The sequence below is a fragment of the Salmo salar genome, chromosome 20 (genome assembly GCF_965601325.2).
Source record: "Salmo salar chromosome 20, fSalSal1, whole genome shotgun sequence".
Taxonomy (NCBI): domain Eukaryota; kingdom Metazoa; phylum Chordata; class Actinopteri; order Salmoniformes; family Salmonidae; genus Salmo; species Salmo salar.
Window position 1 is genome coordinate 88,035,733 of NC_138310.1, and position 16,751 is coordinate 88,052,483.

General features: G+C 42.9%; 1 protein-coding gene across 6 annotated transcripts in view; it reads left to right on the forward strand.

Moving 5' to 3' along the window:
- The window catches only part of LOC106581515 (protein CASP), a 181,715-nt gene that overhangs the window by 81,223 nt on the left and 83,741 nt on the right, over positions 1-16,751 (forward strand). For all 6 annotated transcript variants that reach the window (XM_045704075.1, XM_045704070.2, XM_045704072.2 and 3 more), the window contains exons 7-9: positions 8,609-8,685; positions 8,773-8,839; positions 15,244-15,292. In XM_045704075.1, coding sequence (XP_045560031.1) covers positions 8,609-8,685; positions 8,773-8,839; positions 15,244-15,292 — 193 coding nt within the window. The remainder of the gene's footprint in view (positions 1-8,608; positions 8,686-8,772; positions 8,840-15,243; positions 15,293-16,751) is intronic.

A 16,751-nucleotide genomic window follows, 5' to 3' on the forward strand; every position in this document is an offset into this window, starting at 1 on the left:
ACTAGGAATATAGAGAGGAGAGCTACAGTATCTACTAGGAATATAGAGAGGAGAGCTACAGTATCTACTAGGAATATAGAGAGGAGAGTTACAGTATCTACTAGGAATATAGAGAGGAGAGTTACAGTATCTACTAGGAATATAGAGAGGAGAGTTACAGTATCTACTAGGAATATAGAGAGGAGAGTTACAGTATCTACTAGGAATATAGAGAGGAGAGTTACAGTATCTACTAGGAATATAGAGAGGAGAGTTACAGTATCTACTAGGAATATAGAGAGGAGAGTTACAGTATCTACTAGGAATATAGAGAGGAGAGTTACAGTATCTACTAGGAATATAGAGAGGAGAGTTACAGTATCTACTAGGAATATAGAGAGGAGAGTTACAGTATCTACTAGGAATATAGAGAGGAGAGTTACAGTATCTACTAGGAATATAGAGGAGAGTTACAGTATCTACTAGGAATATAGAGAGGAGAGTTACAGTATCTACTAGGAATATAGAGAGGAGAGTTACAGTATCTACTAGGAATATAGAGAGGAGAGTTACAGTATCTACTAGGAATATAGAGAGGAGAGTTACAGTATCTACTAGGAATATAGAGAGGAGAGTTACAGTATCTACTAGGAATGTAGAGAGGAGAGTTACAGTATCTACTAGGAATGTAGAGAGGAGAGGAGAGTTACAGTATCTACTAGGAATATAGAGAGGAGAGTTACAGTATCTACTAGGAATATAGAGAGGAGAGTTACAGTATCTACTAGGAATATAGAGAGGAGAGTTACAGTATCTACTAGGAATATAGAGAGGAGAGTTACAGTATCTACTAGGAATATAGAGAGGAGAGTTACAGTATCTACTAGGAATATAGAGAGGAGAGTTACAGTATCTACTAGGAATATAGAGAGGAGAGTTACAGTATCTACTAGGAATATAGAGAGGAGAGTTACAGTATCTACTAGGAATGTAGAGAGGAGAGTTACAGTATCTACTAGGAATATAGAGAGGAGAGGAGAGTTACAGTATCTACTAGGAATATAGAGAGGAGAGGAGAGTTACAGTATCTACTAGGAATATAGAGAGGAGAGTTATAGTATCTACTAGGAATATAGAGAGGAGAGTTACAGTATCTACTAGGAATATAGAGAGGAGAGTTACAGTATCTACTAGGAATATAGAGAGGAGAGTTACAGTATCTACTAGGAATATAGAGAGGAGAGTTACAGTATCTACTAGGAATATAGAGAGGAGAGTTACAGTATCTACTAGGAATATAGAGAGGAGAGTTACAGTATCTACTAGGAATATAGAGAGGAGAGTTACAGTGTCTACTAGGAATATAGAGAGGAGAGTTACAGTATCTACTAGGAATATAGAGAGGAGAGGAGAGTTAGTGTCTACTAGGAATATAGAGAGGAGAGTTACAGTATCTACTAGGAATATAGAGAGGAGAATTACAGTATCTACTAGGAATATAGAGAGGAGCGGAGAGTTACAGTATCTACTAGGAATATAGAGAGGAGCGGAGAGTTACAGTATCTACTAGGAATATAGAGAGGAGCGGAGAGTTACAGTATCTACTAGGAATATAGAGAGGAGAGGAGAGTTACAGTATCTACTAGGAATATGGAGAGGAGAGTTACAGTATCTACTAGGAATATAGAGAGGAGAGTTACAGTATCTACTAGGAATATAGAGAGGAGAGGAGAGTTACAGTATCTACTAGGAATATGGAGAGGAGAGTTACAGTATCTACTAGGAATATAGAGAGAAGAGGAGAGCTACAGTATCTACTAGGAATATAGAGAGGAGAGTTACAGTATCTACTAGAAATATAGAGAGGTGAGTTACAGTATCTACTAGGCATATAGAGAGGAGAGTTACAGTATCTACTAGGAATATAGAGAGGAGAGTTACAGTATCTACTAGGAATATAGAGAGGAGAGTTACAGTATCTACTAGGAATATAGAGAGGAGAGTTACAGTATCTACTAGGAATATAGAGAGGAGAGTTACAGTATCTACTAGGAATATAGAGAGGAGAGTTACAGTATCTACTAGGAATATAGAGAGGAGAGTTACAGTATCTACTAGGAATATAGAGAGGAGAGGAGAGTTACAGTATCTACTAGGAATATAGAGAGGAGAGTTACAGTATCTACTAGGAATATAGAGAGGAGAGTTACAGTATCTACTAGGAATATAGAGAGGAGAGTTACAGTATCTACTAGGAATATAGAGAGGAGAGTTACAGTATCTACTAGGAATATAGAGAGGAGAGGTGAGTTACAATATCTACTAGGAATATAGAGAGGAGAGGTGAGTTACAATATCTACTAGGAATATAGAGAGGAGAGGTGAGTTACAATATCTACTAGGAATATAGAGGAGTTACAGTATCTACTAGGAATGTAGAGAGGAGAGTTACAGTATCTACTAGGAATATAGAGAGGAGAGTTACTGTGTCTACTAGGAATATGGAGAGGAGAGGAGAGTTACAGTATCTACTAGGAATATAGAGAGGAGAGTTACAGTATCTACTAGGAATATAGAGAGGAGAGTTACAGTATCTACTAGGAATGTAGAGAGGAGAGTTACTGTGTCTACTAGGAATATGGAGAGGAGAGTTACTGTGTCCACTAGGAATATGGAGAGGAGAGTTACAGTATCTACTAGGAATATGGAGAGGAGAGCTACAGTATCTACTAGGAATATAGAGCGGAGAGTTACAGTATCTACTAGGAATATAGAGAGGAGAGTTACAGTATCTACTAGGAATATAGAGAGGAGCGGAGAGTTACAGTATCTATTAGGAATATAGAGAGGAGAGGAGAGTTACAGTATCTACTAGGAATATGGAGAGGAGAGTTACAGTATCTACTAGGAATATAGAGAGGAGAGGAGAGTTACAGTATCTATTAGGAATATAGAGAGGAGAGTTACAGTATCTACTAGGAATGTAGAGAGGAGAGTTACTGTGTCTACTAGGAATATGGAGAGGAGAGTTACTGTGTCTACTAGGAATATGGAGAGGAGAGTTACAGTATCTACTAGGAATATAGAGAGGAGAGTTACAGTATCTACTAGGAATATAGAGAGGAGAGTTACAGTATCTACTAGGAATGTAGAGAGGAGAGTTACAGTATCTACTAGGAATATAGAGAGGAGAGGAGAGTTAGTGTCTACTAGGAATATAGAGGGGAGAGTTACAGTATCTACTAGGAATATAGAGAGGAGAGGAGAGTTACAGTATCTATTAGGAATATAGAGAGGAGAGTTACAGTATCTACTAGGAATGTAGAGAGGAGAGTTACTGTGTCTACTAGGAATATGGAGAGGAGAGTTACTGTGTCTACTAGGAATATGGAGAGGAGAGTTACAGTATCTACTAGGAATATAGAGAGGAGAGTTACAGTATCTACTAGGAATATAGAGGAGAGTTACAGTATCTACTAGGAATATAGAGAGGAGAGTTACAGTATCTACTAGGAATATAGAGAGGAGAGTTACAGTATCTACTAGGAATATAGAGAGGAGAGTTACAGTATCTACTAGGAATATAGAGAGGAGAGTTACAGTATCTACTAGGAATATAGAGAGGAGAGTTACAGTATCTACTAGGAATGTAGAGAGGAGAGTTACAGTATCTACTAGGAATGTAGAGAGGAGAGGAGAGTTACAGTATCTACTAGGAATATAGAGAGGAGAGTTACAGTATCTACTAGGAATATAGAGAGGAGAGTTACAGTATCTACTAGGAATATAGAGAGGAGAGTTACAGTATCTACTAGGAATATAGAGAGGAGAGTTACAGTATCTACTAGGAATATAGAGAGGAGAGTTACAGTATCTACTAGGAATATAGAGAGGAGAGTTACAGTATCTACTAGGAATATAGAGAGGAGAGTTACAGTATCTACTAGGAATATAGAGAGGAGAGTTACAGTATCTACTAGGAATGTAGAGAGGAGAGTTACAGTATCTACTAGGAATATAGAGAGGAGAGGAGAGTTACAGTATCTACTAGGAATATAGAGAGGAGAGGAGAGTTACAGTATCTACTAGGAATATAGAGAGGAGAGTTATAGTATCTACTAGGAATATAGAGAGGAGAGTTACAGTATCTACTAGGAATATAGAGAGGAGAGTTACAGTATCTACTAGGAATATAGAGAGGAGAGTTACAGTATCTACTAGGAATATAGAGAGGAGAGTTACAGTATCTACTAGGAATATAGAGAGGAGAGTTACAGTATCTACTAGGAATATAGAGAGGAGAGTTACAGTATCTACTAGGAATATAGAGAGGAGAGTTACAGTGTCTACTAGGAATATAGAGAGGAGAGTTACAGTATCTACTAGGAATATAGAGAGGAGAGGAGAGTTAGTGTCTACTAGGAATATAGAGAGGAGAGTTACAGTATCTACTAGGAATATAGAGAGGAGAATTACAGTATCTACTAGGAATATAGAGAGGAGCGGAGAGTTACAGTATCTACTAGGAATATAGAGAGGAGCGGAGAGTTACAGTATCTACTAGGAATATAGAGAGGAGCGGAGAGTTACAGTATCTACTAGGAATATAGAGAGGAGAGGAGAGTTACAGTATCTACTAGGAATATGGAGAGGAGAGTTACAGTATCTACTAGGAATATAGAGAGGAGAGTTACAGTATCTACTAGGAATATAGAGAGGAGAGGAGAGTTACAGTATCTACTAGGAATATGGAGAGGAGAGTTACAGTATCTACTAGGAATATAGAGAGAAGAGGAGAGCTACAGTATCTACTAGGAATATAGAGAGGAGAGTTACAGTATCTACTAGAAATATAGAGAGGTGAGTTACAGTATCTACTAGGCATATAGAGAGGAGAGTTACAGTATCTACTAGGAATATAGAGAGGAGAGTTACAGTATCTACTAGGAATATAGAGAGGAGAGTTACAGTATCTACTAGGAATATAGAGAGGAGAGTTACAGTATCTACTAGGAATATAGAGAGGAGAGTTACAGTATCTACTAGGAATATAGAGAGGAGAGTTACAGTATCTACTAGGAATATAGAGAGGAGAGTTACAGTATCTACTAGGAATATAGAGAGGAGAGGAGAGTTACAGTATCTACTAGGAATATAGAGAGGAGAGTTACAGTATCTACTAGGAATATAGAGAGGAGAGTTACAGTATCTACTAGGAATATAGAGAGGAGAGTTACAGTATCTACTAGGAATATAGAGAGGAGAGTTACAGTATCTACTAGGAATATAGAGAGGAGAGGTGAGTTACAATATCTACTAGGAATATAGAGAGGAGAGGTGAGTTACAATATCTACTAGGAATATAGAGAGGAGAGGTGAGTTACAATATCTACTAGGAATATAGAGGAGTTACAGTATCTACTAGGAATGTAGAGAGGAGAGTTACAGTATCTACTAGGAATATAGAGAGGAGAGTTACTGTGTCTACTAGGAATATGGAGAGGAGAGGAGAGTTACAGTATCTACTAGGAATATAGAGAGGAGAGTTACAGTATCTACTAGGAATATAGAGAGGAGAGTTACAGTATCTACTAGGAATGTAGAGAGGAGAGTTACTGTGTCTACTAGGAATATGGAGAGGAGAGTTACTGTGTCCACTAGGAATATGGAGAGGAGAGTTACAGTATCTACTAGGAATATGGAGAGGAGAGCTACAGTATCTACTAGGAATATAGAGCGGAGAGTTACAGTATCTACTAGGAATATAGAGAGGAGAGTTACAGTATCTACTAGGAATATAGAGAGGAGCGGAGAGTTACAGTATCTATTAGGAATATAGAGAGGAGAGGAGAGTTACAGTATCTACTAGGAATATGGAGAGGAGAGTTACAGTATCTACTAGGAATATAGAGAGGAGAGGAGAGTTACAGTATCTATTAGGAATATAGAGAGGAGAGTTACAGTATCTACTAGGAATGTAGAGAGGAGAGTTACTGTGTCTACTAGGAATATGGAGAGGAGAGTTACTGTGTCTACTAGGAATATGGAGAGGAGAGTTACAGTATCTACTAGGAATATAGAGAGGAGAGTTACAGTATCTACTAGGAATATAGAGAGGAGAGTTACAGTATCTACTAGGAATGTAGAGAGGAGAGTTACAGTATCTACTAGGAATATAGAGAGGAGAGGAGAGTTAGTGTCTACTAGGAATATAGAGGGGAGAGTTACAGTATCTACTAGGAATATAGAGAGGAGAGGAGAGTTACAGTATCTATTAGGAATATAGAGAGGAGAGTTACAGTATCTACTAGGAATGTAGAGAGGAGAGTTACTGTGTCTACTAGGAATATGGAGAGGAGAGTTACTGTGTCTACTAGGAATATGGAGAGGAGAGTTACAGTATCTACTAGGAATATAGAGAGGAGAGTTACAGTATCTACTAGGAATATAGAGAGGAGAGTTACAGTATCTACTAGGAATGTAGAGAGGAGAGTTACAGTATCTACTAGGAATATAGAGAGGAGAGGAGAGTTAGTGTCTACTAGGAATATAGAGGGGAGAGTTACAGTATCTACTAGGAATATAGAGAGGAGAGTTACAGTATCTACTAGGAATATAGAGAGGAGAGTTACAGTATCTACTAGGAATGTAGAGAGGAGAGTTACAGTATCTACTAGGAATATAGAGAGGAGAGTTACTGTGTCTACTAGGAATATAGAGAGGAGAGTTACTGTGTCTACTAGGAATATGGAGAGGAGAGGAGAGTTACAGTATCTACTAGGAATATAGAGAGGAGAGTTACAGTATCTACTAGGAATATAGAGAGGAGAGTTACAGTATCTACTAGGAATATAGAGAGGAGAGTTACAGTATCTACTAGGAATATAGAGAGGAGAGTTACAGTATCTACTAGGAATATAGAGAGGAGAGTTACAGTATCTACTAGGAATATAGAGAGGAGAGTTACAGTATCTACTAGGAATGTAGAGAGGAGAGTTACAGTATCTACTAGGAATATAGAGAGGAGAGGAGAGTTACAGTATCTACTAGGAATATAGAGAGGAGAGTTACAGTATCTACTAGGAATATAGAGAGGAGAGGAGAGTTACAGTATCTACTAGGAATATAGAGAGGAGAGGAGAGTTACAGTATCTACTAGGAATATAGAGAGGAGAGTTATAGTATCTACTAGGAATATAGAGAGGAGAGTTACAGTATCTACTAGGAATATAGAGAGGAGAGTTACAGTATCTACCAGGAATATAGAGAGGAGAGTTACAGTATCTACTAGGAATATAGAGAGGAGAGTTACAGTATCTACTAGGAATATAGAGAGGAGAGTTACAGTATCTACTAGGAATATAGAGAGGAGAGTTACAGTATCTACTAGGAATATAGAGAGGAGAGTTACAGTATCTACTAGGAATATAGAGAGGAGAGTTACAGTATCTACTAGGAATATAGAGAGGAGAGTTACAGTATCTACTAGGAATATAGAGAGGAGAGTTACAGTGTCTACTAGGAATATAGAGAGGAGAGTTACAGTATCTACTAGGAATATAGAGAGGAGAGGAGAGTTAGTGTCTACTAGGAATATAGAGAGGAGAGTTACAGTGTCTACTAGGAATATAGAGAGGAGAATTACAGTATCTACTAGGAATATAGAGAGGAGCGGAGAGTTACAGTATCTACTAGGAATATAGAGAGGAGAGGAGAGTTACAGTATCTACTAGGAATATGGAGAGGAGAGTTACAGTATCTACTAGGAATATGGAGAGGAGAGTTACAGTATCTACTAGGAATATGGAGAGGAGAGTTACAGTATCTACTAGGAATATAGAGAGGAGAGTTACAGTATCTACTAGGAATATAGAGAGAAGAGGAGAGCTACAGTATCTACTAGGAATATAGAGAGGAGAGTTACAGTATCTACTAGAAATATAGAGAGGTGAGTTACAGTATCTACTAGGAATATAGAGAGGAGAGTTACAGTATCTACTAGGAATATAGAGAGGAGAGTTACAGTATCTACTAGGAATATAGAGAGGAGAGTTACAGTATCTACTAGGAATATAGAGAGGAGAGTTACAGTATCTACTAGGAATATAGAGAGGAGAGGAGAGTTACAGTATCTACTAGGAATATAGAGAGGAGAGGAGAGTTACAGTATCTACTAGGAATATAGAGAGGAGAGTTACAGTATCTATTAGGAATATAGAGAGGAGAGTTACAGTATCTACTAGGAATATGCGTGTCTTAGAGGGCAGTATATGGATGGTTCTCTGAAACATATGACCCTGACGAAGAGGAAGAGGAGGAGCGATAGATAAGGGAGGAGGAGGGAGAGAGGGAGCACATTACTGCCAAATACAGCTTGCTAATGAGAAGTGGTTTGTAGTTTTTTAGGTTTTTAAAGAAAGAATCTGGATGAGAAATGGTGAGAAAGTAGTGTGTTGTTACTATAGACATGGTTGGTATTATATTATTAATCACTATGGGAGTCAGGGCTGATGTTACTCTCTGACCTAATGTCTTATTCCTAATGGCTTTCAATAACTCATGGTTCATGACTCTGTCTCCCTCTTTCTCTTTTAATTTCTCTCCCATCCCTCCATCTCTCCGTTTCCAGAAAGCTCCAGGAGAGCCAGGAGTCCATGTCCTCTAAGCTGGTTGAGGCTGAGCACAAGGCCCAGTCCCTACAGACAGGTAGCTACCAGTCCATTCAGTACCTGTCCTGTATCATTCACACACTTTTGGCCTGACTAAAGCTGTTGTTTCCTGGCTCTTTTTCAGCTCTTAAAACAACTCAGGCAGAGCTCTTTGATCTGAAGACTAAGTATGACGAGGACTGCACAGCAAAGTGAGTTTCAGCTCACCTCTTCGAGTGTGTGTGTGTGTGTGTGTGTGTGTGTGTGTGTTTTTCCTGAACATTTTCTTCATCCTTACTCCTGTGGTTAATTTCCAGTCACTACAGCTCTCTCTCATAGTCCTCTGATATAATCCAGTGATTATGGGTCGCCCAGAGTTGGACTTTCTCCTGCTGCTCAATAACAGCCTGTCTAAATCCAGGTTTTAGCAATACACTGTAAATACTGAGAGATTATATTGTTATTTCTACCAGTGGATGGGGTTCTGTCTGTACGCCCTTTAGTCTTAGTGAGGGACACTGGGGAGCCGTGTTAAAGAGACGCTTAAAGATGTTTGTTGGCATCTGAATTACTATATGCTCCTTACTCCCTAGTGTCTGTCTGTCTGTCTGTCTGTCTGTCTGTCTGTCTGTCTGTCTGTCTGTCTGTCTGTCTGTCTGTCTGTCTGTCTGTCTGTCTGTCTGTCCCTGTCTGTCCCTGTCTGTCGCGCTGTGTCCCTGTCTGTCGCGCTGTGTCTCTGTCTGTCTGTGTGTGTCTCTGTCTGTCTGTGTGTGTCTCTGTCTGTCTGTGTGTGTCTCTGTCTGTCTGTGTGTGTCTCTGTCTGTCTGTGTGTGTCTCTGTCTGTCTGTGTGTGCCTCTGTCTGTCTGTGTGTGCCTCTGTCTGTCTGTCTGTCTGTCTGTCTGTCTGTCTGTCTGTCTGTCTGTCTGTCTGTCTGTCTGTCTGTCTGTCTGTCTGTCTGTCTGTCTGTCTGTCTGTCTGTCTGTCTGTCTGTCTGTCTGTCTGTCTGTCTGGGCTGTCATCAGATGTTTCTGTCAGAGAAGAATGTGGTGTGTTCTTGAGGCTCTTGCTCAGGGCTATTTCAGGGCTGACCACCCAGTTCTGAGACACCAGGGGAACCAGACTCTACCCAACCCCAGGGAGAGGTTCTGTCTCCTGGCCTGATGCACTGGGGCCTCCCCCTGTCACCCAGGGTCTGGAGCTACTGACTGTTGTGCTACTGTATTTGTGTAATTGGTTTACTATTACTCAGTGACGAGCATGCTCTCAATGGACACTGTTCAATAGCCAAACAGGAGTACCCCGTCTCTCTGTCTCCCCCCTGATTTTGTATTTTGCTGATAGGCTCTCAGTCCCTGTGGAATGCTGGGAGAAAAGAGTCATCCGTTATGTATTTTTAGTATGTCGTCTGTCTGGGCTCCTCCCTCTCCACCGAACCCTCTGTAACCCCCGTGGATGAACCCGCTGTAACCCCCGTGGATGAGCCCGCTGTAACCCCCGTGGATGAGCCCGCTGTAACCCCCGTGGATGAACCCGCTGTAACCCCCGTGGATGAACCCGCTGTAACCCCCGTGGATGAACCCGCTGTAACCCCCGTGGATGAACCCACTGTAACCCCCGTGGATGAACCCGCTGTAATCCCCGTGGATGAACCCACTGTAACCCCCGTGGATGAACCCGCTGTAATCCCCGTGGATGAACCCACTGTAACCCCCGTGGATGAACCCGCTGTAATCCCCGTGGATGAACCCGCTGTAACCCCCGTGGATGAACCCGCTGTAACCCCCGTGGATGAACCCACTGTAACCCCCGTGGATGCTCCACCGAACCCTCTGTAATCCCCGTGGGTCTCCCGGTCGCGGCCGACAGAGCCTGAACTCGAACCCAGAATCTCTAGTGGCACAGCTAGCACTGTCTTAGACCACTGCGCCACTCGGGGGCCCCTGGGAGAACTCCGTTTAGAGACAAAACAATCACTGTATCTCTGGTCTGAGGACTCTCAAACCGGTGTGCCTGGCACCAACTACCATACTCCGTTCAAAGGCACTTACATCTTTTTGTCTTGTCCATTCACCCTCTGGATGGCACACATACACAATCCATGTCTCAATGGTCTCAAGGCTTAAAAATCCTTCTTTAACCTGTCTCCTCCCCTTCATCTACACTGATTGAAGTGAATTTAACAAGTGACATCAAAAAGGGATCATAGATCTCACCTGGATTCACCTGGATTCACCTGGATTCAGTCTGTCATGGAAAGAGCAGGTGTTTTTTTGTACACCCAGTATTTAATACATGCCGTTTAGCAGACGCGACTTAGTCATGCATGCTTCCATTATTTACCTGTGGTTGGTCCCAGGAATGGAACCCACTATCCTGGTGTTTCAAGGGTCGTGCTTTACCAACGGAGCTACAGAGGACCTGTATGTGTTCCTACAGAGAGGACCTGTATGTGTTCCTACAGAGAGGACCTGTATGTGTTCCTACAGAGAGGACCTGTATGTGTTCCTACAGAGAGGACCTGTATGTGTTCCTACAGAGAGGACCTGTATGTGTTCCTACAGAGAGGACCTGTATGTGTTCCTACAGAGAGGACCTGTATGTGTTCCTACAGAGAGGACCTGTATGTGTTCCTACAGAGAGGACCTGTATGTGTTCCTACAGAGAGGACCTGTATGTGTTCCTACAGAGAGGACCTGTATGTGTTCCTACAGAGAGGACCTGTATGTGTTCCTACAGAGAGGACCTGTATGTGTTCCTACAGAGGGACCTGTATGTGTTCCTGAGCTCCAGCATGTTCTCTGCCAGCCGAGAGGGAGAGTGGGGGGGGGGGGATAATCCTCTTGCTTTGCGTGCCAGATTTAATCCGGCCTGATTCTGTACTGCTCTGGAATAAGAAGACATATTATCACACAGATTTGGCTCCTCACCAAAACATCTCTCTGTACCTCCAATATCACCATTATGTTCCATTTATAATAATACACTACTGTCGTATAGGGTTAGTCAAGTACATACACTGTAGGGGGATAGGATGTCAGACTGATCTTCAATGACAGGAATATAAATACCTTTATGGGGATTTTACTGAATATTTTCCTAATTCCATGCTTGGTCTGAGGAGTGCTGGAGGATTATGGGAGATGGTGAAGGGTAAGAGGCTCAGGGAGAAGGCTTTCAAAGAACACACACACTATCTGAGTATAGCTGCTGAGGGTATAGATGAGTCTGAATTTGGCTCTTAAGAGTTTCCCCCAACCCATTTCATCTGCCCTGAACTCTCCATGTCTCTGCATTAGCAAAGTTGTTGGATTGATCGGTTGCTAAAACGGATTGATTCCTTTCTCCATCGCTCCCTGTTTTCTCCTCCTCTGCTCTCTCTATCGCTCCCTGGTTACCACCACCTCCTCAGCTCTCTCCATCGCACCCTGTTTTCTCCTCCTCTGCTCTCTCCATCGCTCCCTGGTTACCACCACCTCCTCAGCTCTCTCTATCGCTCCCTGGTTACCACCACCTCCTCAGCTCTCTCCATCGCTCCCTGGTTACCACCACCTCCTCAGCTCTCTCCATCGCTCCCTGGTTACCACCACCTCCTCAGCTCTCTCTATCGCTCCCTGGTTACCACCACCTCCTCAGCTCTCTCCATCGCTCCCTGGTTACCACCACCTCCTCAGCTCTCTCCATCGCTCCCTGGTTACCACCACCTCCTCAGCTCTCTCCATCGCTCCCTGGTTACCACCACCTCCTCAGCTCTCTCCATCGCTCCCTGGTTACCACCACCTCCTCAGCTCTCTCCATCGCTCCCTGGTTACCACCACCTCCTCAGCTCTCTCCATCGCTCCCTGGTTACCACCACCTCCTCAGCTCTCTCCATCGCTCCCTGGTTACCACCACCTCCTCAGCTCTCTCCATCGCTCCCTCCCTGATGTCTGGATAGGAATGGCAATATTGTCCGCTATCATCCTCAGTAATTTTCCATCCAAGTTGTCAGACGCAGGTGGCTTGTCAATGTTGACAGACAACAATAATGTTTTCACCTCTTCCACACTCACTTTACGGAATTGAAAATGACAATGCTTGCCTTTCATAATTTGGTCAGATATACGTGTATGTGTAGTGTCAGCGTTTTGTTGCTGGCATGTCATGCCTACGTTTGCTGATCTTGCTAACGAACAAATCATTGAAGTGGTAATATCAGTGGGTTTTGTGACGTATGAGCCATCTGATCCAATGAATGATGGAGCGGAGTCTGCCTTTTGCCCAAAATGGTCACTTTTTTCTTTTTTTATATATATATATATATATATATATATATATATATTATATATATATATATTTTTTTTTTTTACCTTTTATTTAACTAGGCAAGTCAGTTAAGAACAAATTCTTATTTACAATGACGGCCAAACCCGGACGACACTGGGCCAATTGTGCGCCACCCTATAGGACTCCCAATCACGGCCGGATGTGATACAGCCTGGATTCGAACCAGGGACTGTAGTGACGCGTCTTGCATTGAGATACAGTGTCTCAGACCGCTGCACCACTCGGGAGCATTTTAGTTGCTCCGAAGCTTTTTACTATCAATCTTTGTCATTTATCTTTGTTTCATAGTGTAGTTTCTCCTTCATTTTGTTAAGTTTAGTCACATGATTTCTCAATGTGCAATATGTTTGCCAATCGGTTGTGCAGCCAGACTTATTTGCCATTCCTTTTGCCTCATCTCTCTCAAACATACAATTTAAATTCCTCATCAATCCACAGGGATTTAACTGTTTTTAGTCATTTTCTTAATGGGTGCTTATAAGTACTGGAATAAGCAATTTCATAAATGTGCCAAGTGCAGCGTCTGTTCGCTCCTCATTACACACCACAGACCAACAAATATTCTTTACATCATCAACATATGAATCACTACAAAACGTCTTGTATGACCTCTTATACACTATATTAGGCCCAGCCTTTGGAACTTAAGGTAATTAAACAAGGAATTACAGATAGCCTAAATTAAGGTAATTAGGCACGTAATGCATAATCACCTGTAATTAAATGTTAGGGTGTTAATGTAATTAAGGATTTTATATGCCATGTCATTTGGTGGCTCTGCTGTGACTGTCAGGCACCCACTCTTACACCAAAGGTTAGGAAATAGGAATCCTCTTTGGACTATTGCTGTGCATCCTTGTTGAACTCTGACCTAGCAGGAGAGAGATGACGTCCCTACCAGATGTGTAGTGGGGTACACTATGCTGTGGGAACTGAATCATATTGAATCATATTGTAGTGATTCACTACTACCAGATGTGTAGTGGGGTACACTATGCTGTGGGAACTGAATCATATTGAATCATATTGTAGTGATTCACTACTACCAGATGTGTAGTGGGGTACACTATGCTGTGGGAACTGAATCATATTGAATCATATTGTAGTGATTCACTACTACCAGATGTGTAGTAGGGTACACTATGCTGTGGGAACGGAATTATATTGAATCATATTGTAGTGATTCACTACTACCAGATGTGTAGTGGGGTACACTATGCTGTGGGAACTGAATCATATTGTAGTGATTCACTACTACCAGATGTGTAGTGGGGTACACTATGCTGTGGGAACTGAATCATATTGAATCATATTGTAGTGATTCACTACTACCAGATGTGTAGTGGAGTACACTATGCTGTGGGAACTGAATCATATTGAATCATATTGTAGTGATTCACTACTACCAGATGTGTAGTGGGGTACACTATGCTGTGGGAACTGAATCATATTGAATCATATTGTAGTGATTCACTACTACCAGATGTGTAGTAGGGTACACTATGCTGTGGGAACGGAATTATATTGAATCATATTGTAGTGATTCACTACTACCAGATGTGTAGTGGGGTACACTATGCTGTGGGAACTGAATCATATTGTAGTGATTCACTACTACCAGATGTGTAGTGGGGTACACTATGCTGTGGGAACTGAATCATATTGTAGTGATTCACTACTACCAGATGTGTAGTGGGGTACACTATGCTGTGGGAACTGAATCATATTGAATCATATTGTAGTGATTCACTACTACCAGATGTGTAGTGGGGTACACTATGCTCTGGGAACTGAATCATATTGTAGTGAACCGCTCTATGAGCCATGTTAGAGTCCCCACCAAGTGCGTCAACCCTATTGGCGTGATGCGTAGGGATGTTTGCCAGTTAAGCCAGCGACCCGGGTTAGCTTCCCATTCCTGACATTTGCTACCACATCTATCAGATTATTGAGTGGTAAGAATCCTAGATCAACTAGTGTAATCCCTCTGTTTTAGTGTGGGCTGGGTTTAGACACACACACACACACACACACACACACACACACACACACTGCAGAGGTTATTGCGTTCACAATCAAAGGATGAAGGTGAAATTGAGAGGGTTTTAACAGGGACTGCTGCACGCACATGACTTGTGTAAATGCAACACCAATGTGTTTCAAGCTTTGGGAACCTCGGGGTGTGTTAGTGGGTGCAGGGATGGGTGTGTTAATGTTGTGGTGATCACTGTTCTGTGTGTTCCCTTAGTAACACTTCCTCCTCTTCTTCCTCCTCCTCTTCCTCCTCCTTAGGGCCGATGAGATTGAAATGGTGATGACAGATCTGGAGAGAGCCAATCAGGTTAGTCTCCACCCCTTTAAGGCCTTGGTCGTTATTGGATAATGTAGCCATGATCTATTTCTATGTTTCCGGTTATTACTAGCCCCCCCGGGATTATTACTAGCCCCCCTGGGGTCTGTTCAACCTCTCTTTCGTATCGTCCGAGATCCCTAAAGATTGGAAAGCTGCCGCGGTCATCCCCCTCTTCAAAGGGGGTGACACTCTAGACCCAAACTGTTATAGACATATATCCGCCCTGCCTTTCTAAAGTCTTCAAAAGCCAAGTTAATAAACAGATTACCGACCATTTCGAATCCCACCGTACCTTCTCTGCTGTGCAATCCGGTTTCCGAGCTGGTCATGGGTCCACCTCAGCCACGCTCAAGGTACTAAAGGATATTGTAACCTCCATCAATAAGAAACAGTACTGTGCAGCCGTCTTTATCGACCTGGCCAAGGCTTTCGACTCTGTCAATCACCGTATTCTTATCGGCAGACTCAATAGCCTTGGTTTCTCAAATGACTGCCTCGCCTGGTTCACCAACTACTTCTCAGACAGAGTTCAGTGTGTCAAATCGGAAGGCCTGTTGTCCGGACCTCTGGCAGTCTCTATGGGGGTACCACAGGGTTAAATTCTTGGGCCGACTCTTTTCTCTTTATATATCAATGATGTCGCTCTTATTACTAGCCCCCCACCTCACTGGGTTATTACTAGGCCCCCCCCCCCCCACTGGGTTATTACTAGCCCCCCCGGGTTATTACTAGCCCCCCCACTGGGTTATTACTAGCCCCCCCACTGGGTTATTACTAGCCCCCCCCACTGGGTTATTACTAGCCCACACACTGGGTTATTACTAGCCCCCCCACACACTGGGTTATTACTAGCCCCCCCACACACTGGGTTATTACTAGCCCCCCCCCACTGGGTTATTACTAGCCCCCCCCCCCACTGGGTTATTACTAGCCCCCCCCCCCACTGGGTTATTACTAGCCCCCCCCCACTGGGTTATTACTAGCCCCCCCCCCACTGGGTTATTACTCGCCCCCCCACTGGGTTATTACTAGCCCCCCCCCACTGGGTTATTACTAGCCCCCCCCCACCCACTGGGTTATTACTAGCCCCCCCCACACACTGGGTTATTACTAGCCCCCCCACACACTGGGTTATTACTAGCCCCCCCACACACTGGGTTATTACTAGCCCCCCCACACACTGGGTTATTACTAGCCCCCCCACCCACTGGGTTATTACTAGCCCCCCCACCCACTGGGTTATTACTAGCCCCCCCACACACTGGGTTATTACTAGCCCCCCCACACACTGGGTTATTACTAGCCCCCCCACACACTGGGTTATTACTAGCCCCCCCACACACAGGGTTATTACTAGCCCCCCCCACTGGGTTATTACTAGCCCCCCCACTATTACTAGCCCCCCCCCACTGGGTTATTACTAGCCCCCCCACCCACTGGGTTATTA